At 44.3% G+C, this 22,483-nt stretch overlaps 1 protein-coding gene across 1 annotated transcript in view; it reads right to left on the reverse strand.

Annotated features, from left to right (window-relative positions):
• Positions 1-17,631, reverse strand: part of FKBP1B (FKBP prolyl isomerase 1B) — a 57,173-nt gene extending 39,542 nt beyond the window's left edge. The window contains exons 1-2 of the mRNA XM_067544858.1: positions 17,465-17,631; positions 9,502-9,549 (exon numbers count right to left, since the gene is read on the reverse strand). Of these exons, the coding sequence (XP_067400959.1) occupies positions 9,502-9,549; positions 17,465-17,501 (85 nt within the window). The 5' untranslated portion in view covers positions 17,502-17,631. The remainder of the gene's footprint in view (positions 1-9,501; positions 9,550-17,464) is intronic.
• Between the last annotated feature and the right edge of the window lie 4,852 nt (positions 17,632-22,483).

Consider the following 22,483-nt stretch of genomic DNA (forward strand, 5'->3'; position numbering starts at 1 on the left):
CAGATCTAAATAAAAATCCCATAGTTTGGAGGTGTTCAGACAGAGGGTTTTAACTCAGACCATCATACAGAGAGCAGCCAACTAGTGAATTTCAGACCCGGATTCTGGACCTTCCCCTAGAGTTTGTCAAGAAGTGGAGGTTTTTTTGCAGAAAATGTTGACTTTTCAGTGAAAAAAGTAACAAACAAAATAAAAAACCTGCTCAAAATCTTTCAGCTGAAAACGGAATATTTTAATTGGAATGGCTACTGCGGTGTCTCATGGGAATTGTAGTTTGAATACCTTGTGTTCCATTCTCCTCCTTGGGCCAAGTTGCTCGGCCAGACTACATATTCCATGATGCACCAATCTCTCATCTTTTTAAGCTACTGTGGCATGTTATGTGCCATGGTGCATCATGGGAGATGTTGACTGGCAACAGGAAATCCAGCTTATACCCAAGAATGGAGGCATGAGGCACCCAGCCTACAACTCCTATGAGGTGCTGCTGTAGCATTTCCAAATAAAGTTTATTTGGGTTTTGGCCAAAAACTAAAACTTTTCAGTTTTTCAACCAAAAGTAAAAGTTTTCCACAGCAAGCAGTTATTTTTCATGAAAAGTTTTGTTTAGTCTAAAAAACCGAATGTTCCACTGAAAAACAGTTTTGATGGAAAATTTTCAACCAGCCCTTCTCCTCCTCAACTTCAGGGGTGTTCAGCTCCAGGGCTTTGGGTTGGGACCTTCTCTGGCTACAAGAGACATTATCAAGTTTTCTTGCCGGTGGAAGAGTCAGACTGAATTTTTCCCAGAGTCCAAGGTCAGTGTACACTGCTTTTAGTCACAAGTCTTGTGGGTATGAATTGATTATCCCCATGATTTCATAAGAAAATCCAGAGTGTGTCCTTGTTTCATTTCCAAAGAATGCTGCATGAGCACCAACTTTAAAGAGTTTGGAAGTAACATAGGTAGCTATCACTTGGGAGATATAAAACTAGAGAGCACAAAGCACTAGAAAATGTTCTGCAGACAACAAGGGTGGGATAGCAGATAGCCTAGATAAACTAACAGGCCTTCTCCATTGTGTATTAAAAACAAGAAAAAAACCCTACCAAACCAAAACAATAGACTGCACACACAACTCTCTCCCTGGAGGGAGGATGAGAGAAAGAACAGCCCACATAGGACAGATGTTAGTCACATCACTAAATGCACTCCTGGAAGGGGCTGAGATATCATGGTGATGAGGACAGTATAAGAACCTATACAGTATAAGACTAACGATCCTGACCGATGAGAAACCTTGGCAAGTGATTGTAACAAGTGGCACCATCGTTTCCATCAGAGTATCAAAGTCCATGACAGGAGCTGGCTCCCACAGCTTGAAGAGAAAAGAGCTTATAGGAAGCCAGCAGCTCCCAACTAAGACACTTATATTTGCAATAACTGCCCAAGATTATGCAAATCTCAGACTGGACTATTTGGTCACATGAGACATTGGAAACCATCTACATCATAGGCTGCAATTTCCACCATTTCTTGCAGACGAAAGGATGCCAGTCAAACCAATCAAATCAATCAATGAGCCAGTACAGGAAGGGGGAGCAAGGGCTGGACTAAGAAGGTAGGCACAGATCGGGGGAAATAAAATATTCCCACGTAGATCACAGTGTGGAATTAGAGATGGTTCACAGCTGCTGTGATCTCCGGGCTTCTGTAGCTCCAACAGTTACTGCATCCCTGCTTGTGTGATGGATGCAGGTGTTGGCCACCTTGTTTCCACTTGCCCTCTGATGACATAGGTCCACTGGCTCTGCCTAGTAATCCTATGCATGTGGTTTCATAAGGATTCTCTGTGCCATGTGATATGCAGGGAATACAGACTTTGAAGCCAACAGTAATGTAGGATTTATAAAACCCTCAAGTAGCTATGACTAAGTTTTGTATTTTCTTTGAAAGATGGTACTTTCAATATAAAGCCCCTTACTGCCATGCTGGCACTGGTTCAGTGCTGAATCAGAAGTATGAATAATTTTGGAACTCTCTGTAGGTAGATCCATTAGAAATCTGTTTCATTTTGGTGAAGATCTGAATCTAGAATTCTAATTGGCATCGGTTATTACAAAGCTTTCAGATCCTGGCCATTAAATGTACATGAGCTAGAAATGTGCAGCGTGAACACAACTGTGGTCACTATAAATATGTACACATGGGAGCCAGCAACTCTCAGTATGAAAGAGCAGTCTAATATTCTGCAGGCATGTGTTGTCTCAGATTAGTACAGAGCTCAAGAAGCCTGATGAACAGAGGCCATCACTCTGTTATCTTACATAACTTTGCAACTTTTCTTGACTTAAAAGCAACTTCTTATAACTTTTTCACAGAATAGACAGTGGGGGCTTAATGATTTTCTAGCAGTTTAATTTCAGTGCACACAGGGAGACAGCTTGGTGCTGCAATTCCCCAGCAAAAGGAACGCCTATTTAGTTCAACAGGTGCTCCATCAGCAAAGCAAGACTGATAGTCTCCAAAGCGAGGAAGCCGTCTTTGCGAGGACAGAGAAGTCCCTTACAGGGCAGAAAGTGCCTTTTTTTGTTATCTGAAGAAATATCTCTTTAATCCTCTGAGATCTGCACAAAAGAAACTCATTCCCCTTTGTTCTTCTCAAATAAGTTTTAAGGTTGTTGGGTTTACAGTGCAGTCCCTAAGATTGAAGTCAATGGGCAGCCGTTAGAGCTGGATGGGAAACAGACCAGCCTACCTTTTTTTTTTTTTTTTATATTTCACAAGTTTTGCTGCTCTGTATTGGGATGACACCGAGTCCATTCAAAATTCTCCCAGAAAACCAAGAAACAACCCCCCTAAAATAGCCAATAGCTCAGTGGCTATGGTGCTCCTTGGGAATGTGGGAGACTTATGTTAGTAGTCCCTGCTCTCCCGGACTCAGATTCTCTCTTGCTCTCTAACTTCCATCCTGGACCCAAGAAACCTTCCCCATCAAAAAACAAAAAATGGTAGAAACCAGACTTTTCCTCCATTTCTTACAAATTTCAAAACTGAGGCACAGAGGAAGCAAGTCGCTTACCCTAGATCAGACAGTAAATTGGTGGCATAGCTAGGAACGGAACCCTCTTCCCCACTAACTCCTAGTCCCAGGCTCTAGTCACTATATGACGACTTTGCCATTACAATATTCCTGTGTATTAACTGATCTATGGTAAACGAGCAACAGTGAAAATTAGACTGACTTCATCAGAGGCTCTTTACATTCACAAATTGCATCTGCGGAGTCTCAGATGAGCAGGTTTCACACTGAATAGCCAAACCACCTTTTGCAATTATAATTCACAGAAGAAATGCAGAAAAGACTTAGGATACACTTTCACTGGGTCTCAGCTGCCACTAAAGTCTTCACAGATGTAAAAAGCTTTCATCTTTTCAAGCTATGGCAATTTAAAAAGACATGAGTTTTACTAGAAAATACAAAGAATTGGCAGGCATCACCATACGAACAGACATCATATCCTGTGGTACAAAGTATCTTCGAAAGGCTTTGTAAAAAATTAAGTTTCTTATAGCTAGACAAGTTTTGGCTGGCTATAATTCAGGGCTTAGTTATATTGTCTGCTACACTACAGGGTTTTTTTATTAATGATAGCTCTAATTGCTACTTTCACAATCCTATTCCGAAATCACCCAGACAGCTAATTAAAGACAAAGACTTTGGATTAAATTCCTTGCATAGGGCCCAGTTCTTTCCTCAGATACACAAGCACAACAGCCACTGAAGTCAGTGGGTGTTTATGTGAGTGTTTGAGGGCAGGATTGGGCTAAGACCAGACTTTTGCATTTATGCTGACACAGAGCACTTCCAGCTTGGATGAATATAAATCCAGCCATGCAAACATTAAGATGTATGGGCCAGATTCTCATCTAGAAAGAATGGTGTAACTCCCTTCCATTCAATGGAATTACTCTGAAATTATATCAGTCTTCCTGAGATGGGAATCTGGCTTTATGCCCAGAGATCTCCAATCATTATGATGAGAATACTTTCTTAAGGTTGGATTGATTGTGGCCCAAAGAACATACCCAGAAAATTGTTCTCTTTTTGGCAGAGACGTCTAATCAAATTCCATAGAAATCTGTGTTGTGTTGAATGGTAATTATTTTTCTTTTTTCATCATGATAAATCAAGCACATGCCATAAACTACTGATAATCTGCACATTATGCAGCAGGTTTGTGCAATGAAAGGATACAAAGCAGCTTGCAGCTTTCTGTAGCATCCTCAAGTATGCACAATTGCAACCACGGCTTTCACTACTCTGATCTCCGATGTCAGAAACAAAAAATTACAAAGCATTTGGCAATGTGTACATAAATACAAGATGTTTGGCAACATATGGCAAATGGAATGACAACAATGTGTCCCCAGAGCACTAGTGCAAGCAAAAAAACCAACCAAACAAACAAACAAAAAGAGATAAGACAAGACAAGAGCATCATTTATTAATTCTGCTTTAAATACAGGGCCAGATCTTAAACTGGGGTGAATCTGAGTAGCACCACTGAAGTCAATAGTCAATGGAGCTGTACTGATTTACTCCAGCTGAAGATCTATTGGATCCTAAGTGTTTAAAAAAAAACTGATTGATTTCCCAGCAGGCATTAATTAGGTCTATGACCATCAGTGAAATGCTGCTCTGAAAGATGTTTAACTTAATAAATAATTAATGATATAATGTGCATTGCTATAGCACCTTTCAAACAAAGACTTCACAGCACTTCACAAACATTAATGAACTGAGGCTTGCAATATGCTTGCAAGGTGGGTAATTACATTATTATCCCAATTTTACAGATGTGTAAACAGAGGCACAGAAAAATTAAGGGCTCAGTTCTACCCTCAGTTACTACGACTGTCTATAAGAGCTGCCCCCTATAATTAAAGGCTGAATTTGGGCCTAAGTATTCAACGGTTGTTGAAGGTCACACAGCAATTCAGCAGAAGTGCCAGGAACAGGATCCAGAATTTTTGGCTCCCAGTCCTATGCTTTAGCCATTAGACAAAGTGTTCCAAGTCATAACAAATGTGACAAAAACTAGAACTTTTAGAGATTTTGTTTAATAGAAAGCCATACCTTCCATCGCCTCCAGCCAGCCTGCTTTGAAGAGTCTGCACTAGAGATTCCCCGCACCAAGAACGCACTGAACTTAATCCTAAGAAACTATACTGAACTGTAGAAAAGTACCTCACTAATGTTGAGCTATAGCAGTAACTAAGGCCACTGTGATTCCCGTATTGTTACTGTTATCAATATTACAGTATGACCTAGCAAACTCAACTGAGATCAGGGCCTCAGTGTGCTAGGTGCTTACATATACATAGTAAGAGACAGTCCCTGCCGCAAATTGCATATAATCTAAATACACAAGACACATAGTCATTGGAGTAGGGGGACTATTGAAAGAGAAGGTTAAAGGACTAGAGACCCAAGTATCAACCCTGAGTTGCATCAGAGAAAATGAAGATTTTCTGGATAGAAGTCAGGATTTGGTACTGCAGGCACAGCATGCTGAAAAATCAGAGAGGGCAGTGCAGTGGGGACTGAAGAATGGAGAAGAAAATTGGCAGCGTGTGATCTCCAGAAGAAGAAAGAGGGGAACCCATATATCCCCAGTGCAGATAGAGGTAAGCAACTGTTTTCAGGCTCTCTGCACAGGTACTACTGTGGAGAATGGTTTGGAAGAGTCATATAAGGGAAAGGATCAGAAGGAGACCCCATCAATTGGAAGGCATGGGATGCATTGTCCTGGGGATGGGAGTTACATGACCACCACTTCCAAGAGGAGGAGAAGGGTGGTGGTGATCGGGGACTCCCTCCTAAGAGGGACAAAGTTATCCATCTGCCATCCAGACTAGGACACTCGAGAAGTGTGCTGCTTGCCTGCGACTAGAATTCAGGATGTGACAGAGAGTCTGCCGAGACTCATCATGCCCTAGGACCATTACCCCTTCCTGCTTCTCCACATGGGCAACAATGACACTGCCAAGAACAACCTTGAGCAGATCACTGCAGACTATATGGTTCTGGAAAGAAGGATAAAGGAGTTTGAGGCACAAGTGGTGTTCTTGTCCATCCTCCCTGTTGAAGGAAAATGCCCAGGTAGGGACCATCAAATTGTGGAAGCAAATGCATGGTTACACCGGTGGTGTAGGAGAGAGGGCTTTGGATTCTTCAACCATGGGATGCTGTTCCAAGAAGGATTGCTAGGGAGAAATGAGATCCACCTAATGGAGAGGGAAGAGCATCTTCGCGGACAGACTTGCTAACCTAGTGAGGAGGGCTTTAAACTAAGTTTGCCAAGGGATGGAGACTTAAGCCTGGAGGTACGTGGGGAAGTGGGATACTGGGAGGAAGCATAAGGAAGGTGCAACAGGGGAAGCCTGATTCATACTGAGAAAGTAGGGCAATGGCTAGTTATCTTAGATGCCTGTACATGAACGCAAGCAAGAAACAAGCAAGAAGAACTGGAAGTCCTGGCACAGCCAAGAAACTATGATGTGATTAGAATAACAGAGATTTGGTGGGGGTAACTCACACGACTGGAGCACTGTCATGGATGGGTATAAACTATTAAGGAAGGACAGGCAGGGGAGAAAAGGTGGAGGAGTTGCACTGTATGTAAGAGAGAAATATGATTGCTCAGAGCTCCAGTATGAAACTGGAGAAAAGCCGGTTGAGAGTCTCTGGGTTACGTTTAGAGGAAACAGCTACAAGGCTGATGTCATGGTGGGCGTCTGCTATAGACCACCAGACCACTAGGATGAGGTAGACAAGGCTTTCTTCAGACAACTAATGGAAGTTTCCAGATCACAGGACCTGGTTCTCATTGAGGAATTCAATCACCCTGACATCTGCTGGAAGAGCAATACAGCAGAGCACAGACAATCCAGGAAGTTTTTGGAAAGTATTGCAGACAACTTCCTCGTGTAAGTGCTGGAGGAACCAACTAGGGGCCGTACTCCTCTTGACCTGCTGCTCACAAACAGGGAAGATTTGGTAGGGGACGTAGAAGTGGATAGTAAGCTGGACAGCAGTGACCATGAGATGGTAGAGTTCAGGATCCTGACAAAAGGAAGAAAGGAGAACAGCAGAATATGGACCCTGGACTTCAGAAAAGCAGACTTTGACTCCCTCAGGGAACTGATGGGCAGGATTCCCTTGGCGGCTATTATAAGGGGGAAAGGAGTCCAGGAGAGCTGGCTGTATTTTAAAGAAACCTTATTGAGGGCACAGGAACAAACCATCCTGATGTGCAGAAAAAATAGCAAATATGGCAGGCAACCAGCTTGGCTTAACAGAGAAATCTTCCGTGAACTTAAACACAAAAAGGAAGCTTACGAGAAGTGGAAGCTTGGATAGATGACTGGGGAGGAGTATAAAAATATTGCTTGAGCATGCAGGGGTGCAATCAGGAAGGCCAAAGCACAACTGGAGTTGCAGCTAGCAAGGGATGTGAAGGGGAACAAGAAGCGTTTCTATAGTTATGTTAGCAACAAAAAGGTCTGGGAAAGTGTGGGTCCCTTACTGAATGGGGGAGGCAACCTAGTGACAGGATGATGTGGAAAAAGCTGAAGTGCTCAATGCTTTTTTTGCCTCTTTCTTCACAGACAAGGTCAGTTCCCAGGCTACTGCACTGGCAGCACAGAATAGGGAGGAGATGAGCAGCCCTCAATGATGAAAGAACAGGTTCAGGACTATTTAGAAAAGCTGGACATGCACAAGTCCATGGGGCCGGATGCAATGCATCCGAGGGTGCTGCAGGAGTTGGCTGATGTGATTATAGAGCCATTGGCCATTATCTTTGAAAACTCATGTTGATCGGGGGTGGACCTGGGCAACTGGAAAAAGGCAAATATAGTGTCCATCTTTAAAAAAGGAAGAAGGATCTGGGGAACTACAGCCTAGTCAGCCTCATCTCAGCCCCTAGAAAAATCATGGAGCAGGTCCTCAAGGAATCCATTGTGAAGCACTTGGAGGAGGGGAAGGTGATAAGGTACAGTCAGCATGGATTCATCATGGGCAAGTCATGTCTGACCAACCTGATTGCCTTGTATGATGAATCCTGCACTTAGGACGGAAGAATTCCATGCACTGCTACAGATTGGCGACCAAATGGCTAGGCAGCAGTTCTACAGAAAAGGACCTGGGGTTTACAGTGGACAAGAAGCTGGATATGAGTCAACTGTGTGCCCTTATTGCCAAGAAGGCTAATAACATATTGCGCTGCATTAGTAGGAGCATTGCCAGCAGATCATGGGAAGTGATTATTCCCCTCATTCGGCACTGGTGAGGCTACATTTGGAGTAGTCTGTCCAGTTTTGGGCCCCCCACTTCAGAAAGGATGTGGACAAGTTGGAGAGAGTCCAGTGGAGGGCAACAAAAATGATTAGGGGGCTGGAGCACAAGACTTATGCACAAGGAGAGGCTGAGGGCTGAGGGAACTAGGCTTGTTTAGTCTGCAGAAGAGAAGAATGAGGGGGGATTTGATAGCAGCCTTTAACTACCTGAAAGGGGGTTCCAGGGAGGATGGAGTTAGGCTGTTCACAGTGGTAGTAGGTGACAGAATAAGGAGCAATGGTCTCAAGTTGCAGTGGGGGAGGTCTAGGTTGGATATTAGGAAAAACTTTTTCACAAGGAGGGTGATGAAACACTGGAATGGGTTACCTATGGAGGTGGTGGAATCTCCATCCTTAGAGGTTTTTAAGGTGCAGCTTGACAAAGCCCTGGCTGGGATGATTTAGTTGGGGTTGGTCCTGCTTTGAGCAGGGGGTTGGACTAGATGACCTCTTCCTGAGGTCCCTTCCAACCCTAATATTCTATGACTAAATGCTGGGTCTCCCACCTCTCAGGTGGGTGCCTTAACCACCTGGCTACAGAGTCATACTCACTCTCTTTCTAGCCCAGTAACTCTTTAAGTATTTATATAAAATGGAAGACCATCAACGGGCAACAGTGAGACCCATTTAAGTCCTCAGAGTGATTGCTAGACCTTTTACTGGCCCCACTGCAGAGGGTGAATTTACCCCTAATGTCTGGGATACATGCTTTTAACTTATATAAAATCAAAAGAAAGAAAGAATAGCATTGCATATCAATTAATGACTGCAGGGTCAGACATGATGGAGATCAAGGGCCTGATCTTCCACTGTGCATCATGTGTTTTACCACTTGCCTTCAATGGCTAGCATAATGGAGCGGCGAATCAGGCCCAGAGTGTCATTTATTAACCATACGCTGTTAAACATTCCACTTAGCAAAGGATTAGCATGCACTCACAGGTTTTGTAGTAGGAGCTGCTCAGTCAAGAGTCGCGCCTTCAGAACACTCATCAGAAAAATATTAAAAGGCCAAGAAGGGGCAGAGGAAGGGAAAAAATAGGATGATGAAATCTGAAATGACAAATGTCCCCAGAAGTGCAAAGCCGTCTGAACAGAATATTCATAACATGCCTCACCTGTGTAGTGTACCACGCATGTCTGACCCTTCTTTGGAAATGTCCGTCCTGTTAAAAATAGAAAAGTATATTTTTAAAGAAGTCATTGATTAACCATCCTATGTGGGAACGCTTAGCTTTTAGTGGAGGTGGGCTCAGGAGGTTAGACTGGGATCTGACTCTAGTGCTGCTTTGAGTCAGAGCGTCATTTTATCTTAGCCTTAATCAATATTCAGGATGGGAGTGAAATGGTTTAGGATAAAAGGTCTCATATTTGTTTTAGGAAGATGTGTTTTCTCATATTAATGAGGTTTTCTCCTATCTGTCAAGTCTAATATCTTTCCTTACTAGTTTTAACATCTGATTTGTCCCCTGTCAGAAGACTACATCCTACAACTGCAAGGGGATGACCTTGGAAAAGACATCATGGATTATAATCACTTTTAACTTCACTGAACCTATATTTTGCTATTGCTCACAGATGAATAGAATTATACTGTGAAGATGTGGTAAAGAAATGTGTTTGTATTCATAATTCCAGTACCTTTTACTTAAGACGACTTTAATAAGAATGTATATAATTAGCAGGCACAGATGGTTTTTTAAAAAAATCCCCTCTTATGCAATACAAATGCACCTTCAGATCTGCAGTCACATGAGACAGTAAAGCACTGATGGATGAAGGGAACTCCTGGTAGCTCCTGGTTAAAATTTTGACACCAAGAGTAAGAGGTCTGAATGATTTCCCTGCCACTGATAAGAGTTACCCTCTCTATCCCCCGCTCTATGTACTACTAAAATAACCCCTGCCAACAGGCTTAGATAGATCTATAAAACTACAGGGCAATTTTTCAGGATGCATCCAAAAAGCCTCAAGTAATGGCAAGTTAAAACACATACCATTGATTTGTGTATATGAGTTGGGAGACAGAAGCCCTGGGCTCAACAGAATTTTGATCCACAATCCCTCAGAAGGCCCCAGCACTAGAGAACAGCAGGGTCAGGAAACCAGAAGCTGGGGATTCAGGTAGGAGCCGGGGCTGATCCTGCTTGCCTTCTGTTGTCTCTTCTGCCTGAATTTATGTGTTGTGCTAATGTGTTGTGCATTTTAGGCTAGGATCGGAGATACCCCATAATGCATAACAAGGTAGCGCGCCAAAGCCAGACCCCATGCGCGGCAAATGGCAGGAGGACACAGCATGTGATAGGCCTGGGGCTGGTAGGCTCCCCAGAGAATCACAATACTGCCTGACTGCACACCAGCGCCTTCATATCCCCCTACCACCACCACGACACAGAATTCAAAATGGAGCCATGGAAGTGCCAACAGTGAAACAAGCATTTAACATGACGTTTTACTAGAAACTCGCACAGTCTTGCTAAGATGTGCCAGTGTTAAAAATAAGAACCTTCTATTGCCATCCCTGTTAGTATGTCGCTCCGTATTAACACGACGGTGTAACGAGCCACCTGTAACCAGTGGACTGTCTAGAGGTGAGGGGAGGTTGAAATTTAGTCCATTTAATCTAAATGTAGTCCAAGGGTGACAAAAATCATTTGTCCAAAATACAGTTTGGGGTCTGTATCCAGTCCAGAAATGTGCCGGGGTGGGAGGGTGTTGGTTTGGAGTTCTTTGTGAGTCTGTATTAGTGTGTGTGTTTGCATGCAGTCATAAAAGGCTATATCAGAAGCCGTGGGAAGGCAGTAATCCATGCGGACGCTAACATAGCATCCTGTTGGTTCCCCCATAAATTTTGCCCCAATCCCAGGTGCCAGTATCTGCAAACTTTTCCCATAGCAGGAACTCTAGATAAGTTGTCACATTTCAAGGAAGGATGCATTTTTCAGGGTCACCTCGGTAGCTGACCAGCCGCTCCACTTATAGATGTGCTGTTCAGTCCCCATAAGTTTGCATACTTCAGTGGCATACATGCTGAGGTCAGAATTGCAGCACAGCAGCAAAGACTTGCGTTGCAGTTCCTGGAACAGGAACATTGGCTGAAGGAGGCTGACAGAGCAGAAAGAGCTGTTTGCATAAGGGGGGGCAAGCAAAGGCACCGGCCCCCCAATAATCAGCAGGGGAGCACAGAGCTCCTCCACCCTCCGGGGCCCTGGAAGGGGGCAGGGACAGAACTCCTCCAGTCCCCAGGGTCCTGGCAGGGAACGGGGACAGAGCTCCTCTTGCCCACCAGGGTCTGGCGGGGAAAGCATGAGCTCCTCCAACCCCCGAGGGCTCCAGCAGGGGGCACAGAATGTGATTTTCCAACAGTGCTGGACTTTAAATTCCTGCGCATGCCCCTGTGTTTGAGTGGCTGCTTTAATAGTTACAAGATTACAGGCTCTGGTTGCGCCCACACCATGGCCTGAATCCACTCCACAGTACCATGAGCTGCATCCCAGGAGCGCCTTGGACAATTCCATGGTTGGGTGACCCAGGCAACTGGGACTTAGCAGCTGGACAGGGCAAATCTATCCCCAGCATACTTCCACCCCTGTGGTGTTCCCCTTTCCCCCCTGCATGCATCCACCCCTGTGCAGACCCTTTCCCCTTTGGGGTCTGCCACACCCTGCAGGCCCCCACACCTGAGCGCCAGCAGAAAATGCATGCTAAATGCACAAGAAAGGGCAAGGAGAACATGCTAGGGGACTCACAAAATTAGGGGTTTTTTTATGGTCCTGTTTGTGCTGTTCAGTGTTTGGTTTCTGTATTTTGTTTTACCACTGCTTGTCATGTTGGTTTATTACCATTGTTTTGGTGTTCTAGTGGTAGCCGGTCTGCCTGGCAGTGCTCTAATATTGTTATGTTGGTAATACAAGTAAAGGCTTGTATTTCATTAGGAGAGTTTATTGCGCTCCCTCCTTCACAACTTCTTGTAGATTTTGAATACTGAATATAAAGACAGGGTGAGGCAAAATGGGCAAGTTGTATTCAATACAATTTCTCAATACATCTATGTGCAGCAATCAATAGTAAATGCACTGTTCCCCCACCCCATTGCATTAACAGTCATGTCATCCAGAATAAAAATTCATGACAATCAATACCTCCCCTATTCACTGGGTAGTGACAGCGCACCCCCATTTCATTGCCTGATGTGACAGTACCTCATTTACTATAAACATCGCTGCACAAAACCATTCAGAAAGGTACTCTTCTCCCTCTTCCATTGGTCCATGCAAGTCCATAATGCGGGAACACAGACCATCCCTGATTTCTGTTGCCTGGGTGAGTGTACTGGGTCAGCAGTGCATTGCCATCAAAGGGCCATTCAGGGCCAAACAGCTTATCTTTGGCTTCACAAAAACTGTGAAGAACCCAGCAAGCCATTATAATGCAGACAGCACTGATGGCAGTAGAATCCAGCTGGGGCAGTAGACCACACCAGCAGGATTTCAATCTGCCAAACGCCCATTCCACCATCACTGTACACCTGCTGAGAGTGTAATTAAACCTTCTTTCACCAGGCCCTCTGACATCAGTATATAGTTTCGCAGATCCGGGCAAAAAAGGGGTATGTGGGATCCCCCTGAATAACAGTGGGGGCAGTAACTCCATTTATGACAATGTCACGTGGTGGGAATAGTGTCCCAGCCTGTCCATGAAGGTAGACTACCGACCAGTGGAAAACCCTGGCATCATGAACCTTTCCAGCGCAGCCCACGTTGGCATCTATATATCGGTCTCTGTGGTCCACAAGGGCCTGCATAGTAATGGAGAACTATCCTTTGCGGTTTATGTAATCATTTGCTCCCTGAGGAGGGCAAACTATGGGCACACTGTGGACGCATGAGTCCAATCAATGGGCCTACTGCAGTTTGGAAAGCCCATTTTTTCAGAATCGGCATTTACGTCAGGAATATTGTTTATGCCCATTACCTTTAGAGGTAATGCCTGACCACCTCAGAAACCTCTGCCACCACTTTACCCAGAGTTGACTTTCCAACATCTAACTGGTTAGCAACGGACCAGTAGCAGTCTGGGATAGCCACCTTCCAGATAGTTATAGCAACATGCTTTGGGTCCAATATGGCTCCCCCCATTAGTATGTTGTGATGCTGGAAGGTCTGGGTAAGCTGCTCACAAAGCTCCAGATATGTAGCTTTCTTCCTGAAAAAGTTCTGGACCCACTGCTGATCATCCCAGGTCTGTATGACAAGATCCTACCAGTCTGTGCTTGTGGCCCTGCTCCAAAAGCACTGGTCTACGAAGGGAGCAACAGTGTCTATACCAAAAGTCATGAGTAGCATCAGCCAGTTCGAGTCTTCCATGTCTGATCATCCTCCTTCTCCTCCATCACTGGCTTTGCCAGGTGCCTTCAGTGGGTCAGCAAACGCCTCCAAAATGTCCACCAGCATCTCATGAAAGCTGTGCCCATTTCCTGAACCAGGAGCAAAAGCCCAAGCAAGAGACGTTTTCTTCAGATGATGACTGTGTTCCTGGTTTTGGTTGCTAGGAGCGTGCAGACCAAAAGGACAGCTCAGCAGAATGTGTTGGTGGGCTGCAACAACTTCCTGTGACATGCGGGTGGACAGTCAAGTTTTCCCATGCTGCACCACAAAAAAGAGCTAGAGAGTGGCCACATTTCAGGAATGTGCTATGTAGTCTGGGTTATGGTTGGTTGGACTCGAGTCTGCATAGTTCCGTGTGGAGGCTGGAGTCCTGGTGTGCAGCCCAAGGGTACAAATTCTTAACCTCAGGTCACCAGTATGTGTGGACACACACAGACCCTGAGCTTTCAAACCCAGGGTCTGTGAACTCAAGTCCCACTAACCCTTACAGTGGAGTGTAGACATATCCTATGTGTCTATATGAAGCCTAGCACAGTGGGGTCCTGATCTCAGATAGGCACTTCTGTAACATCCCTGCTAACAACACACCAGGTACGATGCAAATACAGTTCAGTTAAATCATGCACTATTCGATGTGGAAGTAGAGCAGAAAGCGTATGATATTAGTGAATGGTAGCCCACATTCCACCCTGGCATAAATTGGTGTGACACCAGAAAAGTCAGTGGAGATGCATCAGCTTACACCAGTGTTTCCCAACCTGAGGCCCGGAGGCCAAAATTGGCCCACGGGGGCTTTCAAAGTGGCCCACTGCTCCCCTCCTGCTGGCTGCAGAAGGGAGCCGCCAACTAAGGACCCAGACGGAGCACGTTGCCCCAGGGCTACAAGACACTGCAGGCTCCTAGCTGCAGCCAAGAGGACGAGAGATCAGCGCTTCTCTTCCCCTGGCTGTAGCAGGGAGCACAGCAAAGCGCTCTGCCTGGGTCCACAGGCGCTGAGGTCTCTGCTGGAGCCAGAGAGGGGGGAGCACTGATCCTCCGTCCCCTCTGCCTAGGAACCCAGGTGGAGCGCACGGGGCTATAGGAGGCGTGTGGTTTCCCTGCTGCAGTTCAGCGAGGAGGCAGCCTCCTTGCTGAACTCTTTCCGTCTGGCTGCACTGGGAAGGAGGGAAGAAGCTGCTGGCGGAGCAACCAGGACCTACCATGCTTGAGGAGGGGCAGGACTCTAAAAATCAGTGCCTTCTGGTTTGGCCTGAACTTAGCAGGTCACCCACTGTGACTTAGCTCACTGCCAGGCCATGTGCTTCAGTGTGTGGGGACAGTCACTCATCTACACTAGTGCTTTGTCTGTGAGTGTGTGACAGACTGTGAGTAATTTGTAGGTGTAAAATAGTGAATGTAAGAATGAGCATAGTAGTACCCAAATGTTTACTTTAAATATGTAGTGATTTGTAGTCCTTCATGGAGTATTATCAATATATTCTTTAACAGTTGATAGACTGGTGGCCCTTCAGGGTTGTAAAAATGATATTTGTGGCCCTCGAGCCAAAAAGGTTAGGAACCTCTGGCTTACACCAAGTCTGCATTAGGCCCAAAGATGTTAAAACCATCAGCAAGTCACTACAGCAAATTGACTTCTGAGTGGATTTGGGAGCAATAATGCTTACTGGTTTTAATGACACCGTTTAAATCAACTGGACTGGCTTAAGATTTTCAACCAGGAGAAATCACATTTACAACTTTATTTTGAACAGCATCTTTTATACAAACCATATCCCGACACACTCCAGAGTTAAATAATAAAATGACATAGCTAAATTCTGCCCTCACTTACAACAGAACAACAATACTTACATCAATGGAGCTACTCTAAATTTACAGCATTATAAGTGAGAGCAGAATCTGACCCACAGAGCTAAACAACAGTAGAGGGAGAAGACAGTTAAGAGGCAGAGGCAAGGGGGAAAATGATATTGGGCCAACAGAGTTAAGCTATATAATTTGGCCCATTATATAGCTACACATGGCTCTATAGCAGCAATAACCAGGGATCCTATCAATCCATTTGCCACGGAAAAAGGTGGAATTTGTGTTTTTACAGAGACTCTTTGTTTTTACATTTTGTGAAAAAATAAAAACTTATACCCTGAAACTCCAATTATCCAGTCTAACTGGGGCCTGGGTCAGATCAGATCATCAAAAATTCAGATAATTGGGAGAATGGGCGGGGCTAAGGCTGTCAGCTTAAAAATTGCAATTATATCAATAAAACATTGTGTTCAACTGATAGCTATATATATTGTGGCTAGGGAAACTAAAGTTCAGCATTTCATTTTAATCATGGAACGCAGATTTTTTATTGGCCGCCTTGGGTTTTTTATCATGGAAAACTAGGAGTTATGGGATAGTGTTCTAACACCAGAGTGGAGCAGCCATTCATTTGTTTTGAAAAAGTGACCCCATAAAAATTAAAGATTAATACACTCTCTAATCTTGAGCCATTATAAGTGTTAGAAGTGCAATAACAGTATTTAAAATGGGGAGAAAACAGCTGGTCCAGTCAAAATGCTAGTGCCATCTGAAGCGATTCTGACATAAATGGCCTATGGTTCAGGAAAAGGTTTGTAAATAAATTTGAAAAACTTTGCTACCGAGCATGTTAAATGCCATCTTTCGCCACAGCTACACACACTAATCTGCAATAATTGATGATGTTGATTTCCACCCTTTCTTTCCGGAAATTAACTCTCTTGCTGCTACTGCCCTGATAATGCCTGATCCAGAGCGCGGTTCGGAAGTGAACTTGCTTTAGCTGCTGAGGCTCACATTTTAAGTGGTGTGCACTGGACTATCATTTGCTCGTGTTACTAAATTACTTCACTGCACTTGGATTTACGCAGCTGTCAGCAAATGCCATTTAAATATCCCAAACCACTCGCTGCCTCTGCTATTGCCACCAAAGAAGCAGCAGACACTGCAGCCTACTGATCCCAGAGAATTTAGCCAGTTTTCCTCATGTTCCTCTGACCCCAGAGACCCTCCCTCGAAACATCTGATGCCAGGAACCCTCCGGCTTTACCCTCCTGATACTAGGGATGTCGCCCACACCCCTTGCTCCCCTGCAGTCTTTTATTTCTTCCTCTGATGCTGGACCCCTAGACTCCTCTTCTTCTGGCCTCATGTCATCTTTTGATGCCAGAGCCCCTGAGGCTGCAGGGATTCCAGATAACCCTTCCTGATTCCAGAGAACCCTAGACTCAGCCTCTTCTCTGATGCCGGATCCCCTTCCTGATCCCAGAGACTCCTGGGCTTCCACCCTCCTCTGAGTCCATATCCCCTCCCCCACTGCATGACACTCTGGTACTTCTGCCCCCTCGGATCACATATCCATCCTTCCTCTTACCCACCTCCCACCCCTACTCCTGAAGCCCGAGACCCCTGGGCTCCTTCCTCTTCCGATGCCAGAGAACCCCGGGCTCCCTGATCTCAGATTTCTCCCACTCTCCTGATGCAAGAGACCCCCTGGACTCCCCCTGCCTCCAAGCCGAGATTCCCACTCCCCCTCCAGAAACTCTTCATCTGCACTGCCCCTTGTTCCTGGATCCCACCCCCACTGCAAAGGGGCTCCCTCTCGTGAATCAGTCCACCCACCCCCAATACCACTTAAAACAAATCAGGAGAGAGAGAGAGAGCCTACCGTCTCCAGGGGAGATTGTCTCAATTTCCACGCCCATTATTGCACTGCTGGTCTGCTGCAGATCCTGAACAATTCTTGCTGCTGCCTGGGCCACCCTCTGTGTTCAGCTGGGCACTGCCCTGCCTTCCCCACGCCACGGCTGAGCTGGACCTTGTGCTGCATGCATTCCCCTTCCTAGCTGACTGACAAGGAGCATCACAGCTGCCCATCACACGCTTCCAGCCAATGCAAAAGCTGGGATGGGGGGAGCCCTATTCTGTCACCCAATCCCCCTTCTCAGTTGCACAGGAAAGGCAGGTCCCTCAGAGGGGCTGGGAGTGGGGGCAGGCCTCCCCGGCTGTAGTTCGCTGGGATTTGCTGCTGCTGCATGAAGCATTTAAGGACTTAGCACTTCAGTACTATTCCCTTTCTCACACAGCATAGGCTCCTTAAATAGCCTTGCAGAAGATGCACTGCTGTGTGCTAGGGAATAAACTAGTGCTGTCTGCCTGGAAGGATGCGCTGCCTCTGCCAAGTGCATCCTTCAAGGCAGATGAAGCCAATTCAGCAGTCCCCAGTCCAGCGGTACATGGCCCTAGTACACCTTTTGGTATCTGATATGCTAAATTCCCACTCTCTTCCTACTGATGAGTTTCTGTGGTATGCCCCAGTGCGTTAGCACTGCTCACTGCTTCTAATTCACTTCCCTGGGCAGCTGCGCCAACTCCTGCGGAACATGCAAGATGTTGCCAGGGACTTTTGGAGTCGTCCAAGTTTCATTGCTGGTTACATCATGGGATTCAACTGAGGAAGGGTTAGTCACCAGCACAGATGCTGGAACTAGGGGTGCTGGAGGTGCTGCCCCACCCCCTGGGCTTGAAGTGGTTTCCATCATACACAGAGTTTACAGTTTGGTTCAATGGCTTTCAGTCCACGCACTATAAAAATTGTTCCATCACCCCTGGTCACCAGGGCTAAAAAGGCCAAACATAGGGGGTGGGGAGGGGCCATGGAATCCTTATTGCACCAAGGATAGATTGAAATGACAGGGTGATGTTTTCCACTCCTGCTCCAGTCTGGCACCATGTATACCTGTCCATATTTCCTTGTTTGTGAGTGTGTGTGTGTCTGGTCTGAAATATGCACTAAAATATATTTTAAACAATTTAAGAAAAACCTATATTTAACTGTTGGATTATAAATGTTGGATTATAAATTGTAAGAACTCTGAGAGAGAGACACATATTTCAGATATCTGTGTCTGACAAACTCTTTCCTCCTAAGAGAGTCTGTACAAGGATCTCACTATTTCCATCAACTCGGAGGGAATAATTTTGCTGACAATTCTCTATCTTTGGTTCTTGAAAATGGTCTGATCATTTTTGCTTTTTAACTGGAAGAATTGTGTCCCTCTATGGCAAGCCAGCACTGGGCTGACATTTTCTATTGGTATTTTCACTTTTCTTTTAATAACTATATTTTTATGTAACTTAAAAACAGTCCCCTGCGAGTCAATGTTAGTGATAGTGCTGCAGTTATTATTTCCATAGGGATTCAGAGATGGCTTATAAGTAGTAGAGTCATAGACTCTACTGTGCCTGCCTTAGAACTTGCCATCATGTCAGAGGCAGCTGCTCAGGGGAAACTGCTCCCAGTTGAATCCCACAGTCCCCAAGATGGATGTGCATGTGGGGGCATCTCCTTCGCTAAGTGGCTCTTGTTTCAAAATACTCCTCTGAGGGAGGAAGAGGACACTCACATCACCTCCAAAACTGGCTCCCACTGCCTCAACTGACTGGGAGTTGAGTTAAAATACAGAGGACACCCTGAAAAAGTCACAGCTTCTACAAAACAGTGGCCCATTTGCTTAGCAGTGCAGACCGGCAAGAACACATCATTCTGGCACTCTGCCCTTTGCACTGGCTCCTTATCTAGTATGGTACTCGTGGCCTCCATCACAATAATATCTGGGTGTCATTGAATACAGAGTCTAGTTCATAGTCTTTGTCCTGATATTCAAAGCTTTTCATGGGACTAGGCTAGGGTACCTGAGAGATCCATAGCCCGGACCTCCACCTAACCAGAACCTCCAGCAACAGCTACTGGAGCCATGAAATTGTTGACCAATAGGGGGAGGCTCATAAGTAAAGGAGACAGAACTTTCACAAGTTCACCAGATGGACCTAAACTATGGAACTCATTTCCATGAGATACACGACTAATCACTTTCAGAACTAAATGAACAACTCATTTCTCCTATTTAGCATTACCTCAGTAATTTCTTGACATTTACTCACACACTCACATAGCCAAAACAAGTTAATCATAAACCTTCTCTTACAAGTGAGAAAGGGGTGGAGGTGGAAGGATGGCCTTACAGTTAAGATACTGGGACTCAGATGCCAGCTCTGACACAGACTCCTTTGTGACCTGGGGCAAATCTCTGTGTGCCTCAGTTCTTCATCTGTATAATGGGGATAATAATGCTGCCTTGTCTATTTAGGTAGTAAATAATTTTGGGGCAAGAACTGTCTCTTACTATATATAGATATAGGTGATATAGATATATAGCACCTAACACAACGGGACCCTGATCTAAGTTACAGCCGCTAGGTGCTACTGTCATATAAATAATAACAACAACCTATGGGGTTAACACAGAAAATATTAGGATTACTACACCATGTGGTCTTTCAAAGCAGAAAATGGACAAAAAGAATTTTTAAACAAATCCCTTTTACAAACAGAGCAATAATGTACAGAAATCACACGCTTATAAACAAGCAAAATATTTAGTTCAGCTTTGTCATTTTCTTGATACAGAACTGGGGGGGTAAAATGGGGTCACTATATAAAAGGTTACATTTGACAATACAGTACATTAAACACTCTCTGCATCAAAATTCTTTTCTTTATACTTTTGCTATTTATACTGGTGGGGAAATGTCACGGGCTACTGGAAGCTGTTCAGACTATAACAGAAAAACAAACAAAAACCAAAAAATACCACAAACCACCAATATTAACTACAAGCTTCTGATGTGGTCTTTTTATTATTCTGGAAAAATCTAACTATGGAAGAGAAACCATCTGACATTCTAAATCCCTCAGATAAATGAATCAATGGAACTAGATCATGGATTCATATGTACAAAGTGGCATTTCTTTTTGTTCTTTCTAAATATACAGTTATATAAATATTTTACATGTTTACCTTTTAACACAAATGACCTGAAGCCATAATACATATGACATCAATGAAAGGCAAACAACTTGCAGCATGGAGAGCAGCACGCAAACTGGTGCACAGTAGTGGTATAGGAGAAAAAATGTTGTCCAACACACGAGGGCAAACCTCTACTCTTGTGAAAAATATCAAAAGATCTTTAATGTCCCCCAAGAAAATCAGGCTTATGAGTTTCATCTGGAAAAGACACGACCACGCTTATCTTCATTGTATTCAGTTCTTTATCCAGGTTGACTCAGCCCTTCAGCTACCTTGGAAGGATAAAAAGCTGAATTAGCCTGACTAGTATTTGACCCTATGGTTTCAAAGAGTTGGAGTATTGCAAAGCTATGTTTTAGACCATTAAGCATTTCCTCCCTGGTACAAAGGTTTTGAATTGTACAGCATGACAAATACAAACCTTATATTTTCTACTGTACTAAGGTTCCCCCTAAACTACAGAGCTGTCTATTGCAGGAACAGAACCACTGCAGGCAATGGTTTTAAGCAACAGTTTGAGTAATACTTTAGACAGGACACAACCATTTTCAGTGCCATTTCATAAAGCATGATTATGACATAGCTCCACCAAATCAGCCTAGTATTTAAACTGTTTTCAATACTAGTTCATGGGGACGTGTTGCTTAAAACCATTGTCCACAATGGTTCTGTTTCCTACTGCAGACAGAGCTTAGGAGTGAACCATTTAAAAGTAAGATTCTTACCAGCAAGGTGATATAATGGTTCTAACAGGTGTTTGAAACCACTTTATATACCACCTAGTGTAGAGGCATTCATCTACCCTGGACAGTTGTCTACTGTTGGTAATAACTGATAAGTAATTTCTAATGTAAACAAAGATGGATTAGTAAAGGGTATCTAATATAGTTAGAATACGTCTACATGGAGATTTATGGGAAAATCTCCCTCTATTGCCATACCAGCGGTACAGCTCTGGCCTTGACAGTGGCGGTAGAAGCATTTGTGTAGATTGGCCACCAGTATTTTTACCACCAAGCATTCACCGTGCATGGAGCAAGTCTAGATGAAATGGTGGAAAAAACACTAGCAACGAGATTTCACATGTACTCCCACCATTGCTAACAGCAGGAGAAATATACCCATGCAATGGTGGAAGATTTCCCTAAAATTGTAGACAATGTCTTAGGTTTGGTCTTCACTAGCTACAGAAACTATAACATATTTTAAACCCCTTTCTCTTCCAGGCACTCTCTACACTAGGAAAATGACTTCTTGAAAATGGATGGACGGATTCCTTGGATCCTTCTCAATCAACACTGAACACAGTTTAACTGCTAGAACAGACAGGGCCAAGCCATCTTCTGCATTCCTGATGGAACTTGTCATCTAGCAGTATTTCTGTAAGGGTGCTGTCCTTTTTGGTCCTGTCTACGCTATCAGCCAAACTGTTTTCAACACCGAGTTGGTCAAGACCAACCAATATTAACACTCCTTGCCAACAATAAATAATTTGCCTAGAGTAAACAAGGTTTTAGTGAAGACAAAGTTGTCTAAGTGATGTTTAGAAGGTTAAGCAATTCTTCTACTAGAAATATCATGATCCTCTTCTCTTTTTCACAAGTTACCATGGGTATTCAAATGAAAATGATCTGAGCGTGGAGATTGTAGCAAAGAATATTTCGCAATGCAAAATGCCTCTAAATTATTTGAGAATGCAGTGTTCAATGAAATATCACTTCACAATAAGTAAATATACTTTCTCACTGAAAGCAAAAAAAAATGTTCGAAAATGTTTTTTTATTAAAAAACAAAAACAAAGCGACAGACTGAAA

Source organism: Emydura macquarii, unplaced genomic scaffold (genome assembly GCF_026122565.2).
Source record: "Emydura macquarii macquarii isolate MOO-44397 ecotype Brisbane River unplaced genomic scaffold, CSIRO-AGI_Emac_v2 contig_1027, whole genome shotgun sequence".
NCBI lineage: Eukaryota > Metazoa > Chordata > Testudines > Chelidae > Emydura > Emydura macquarii.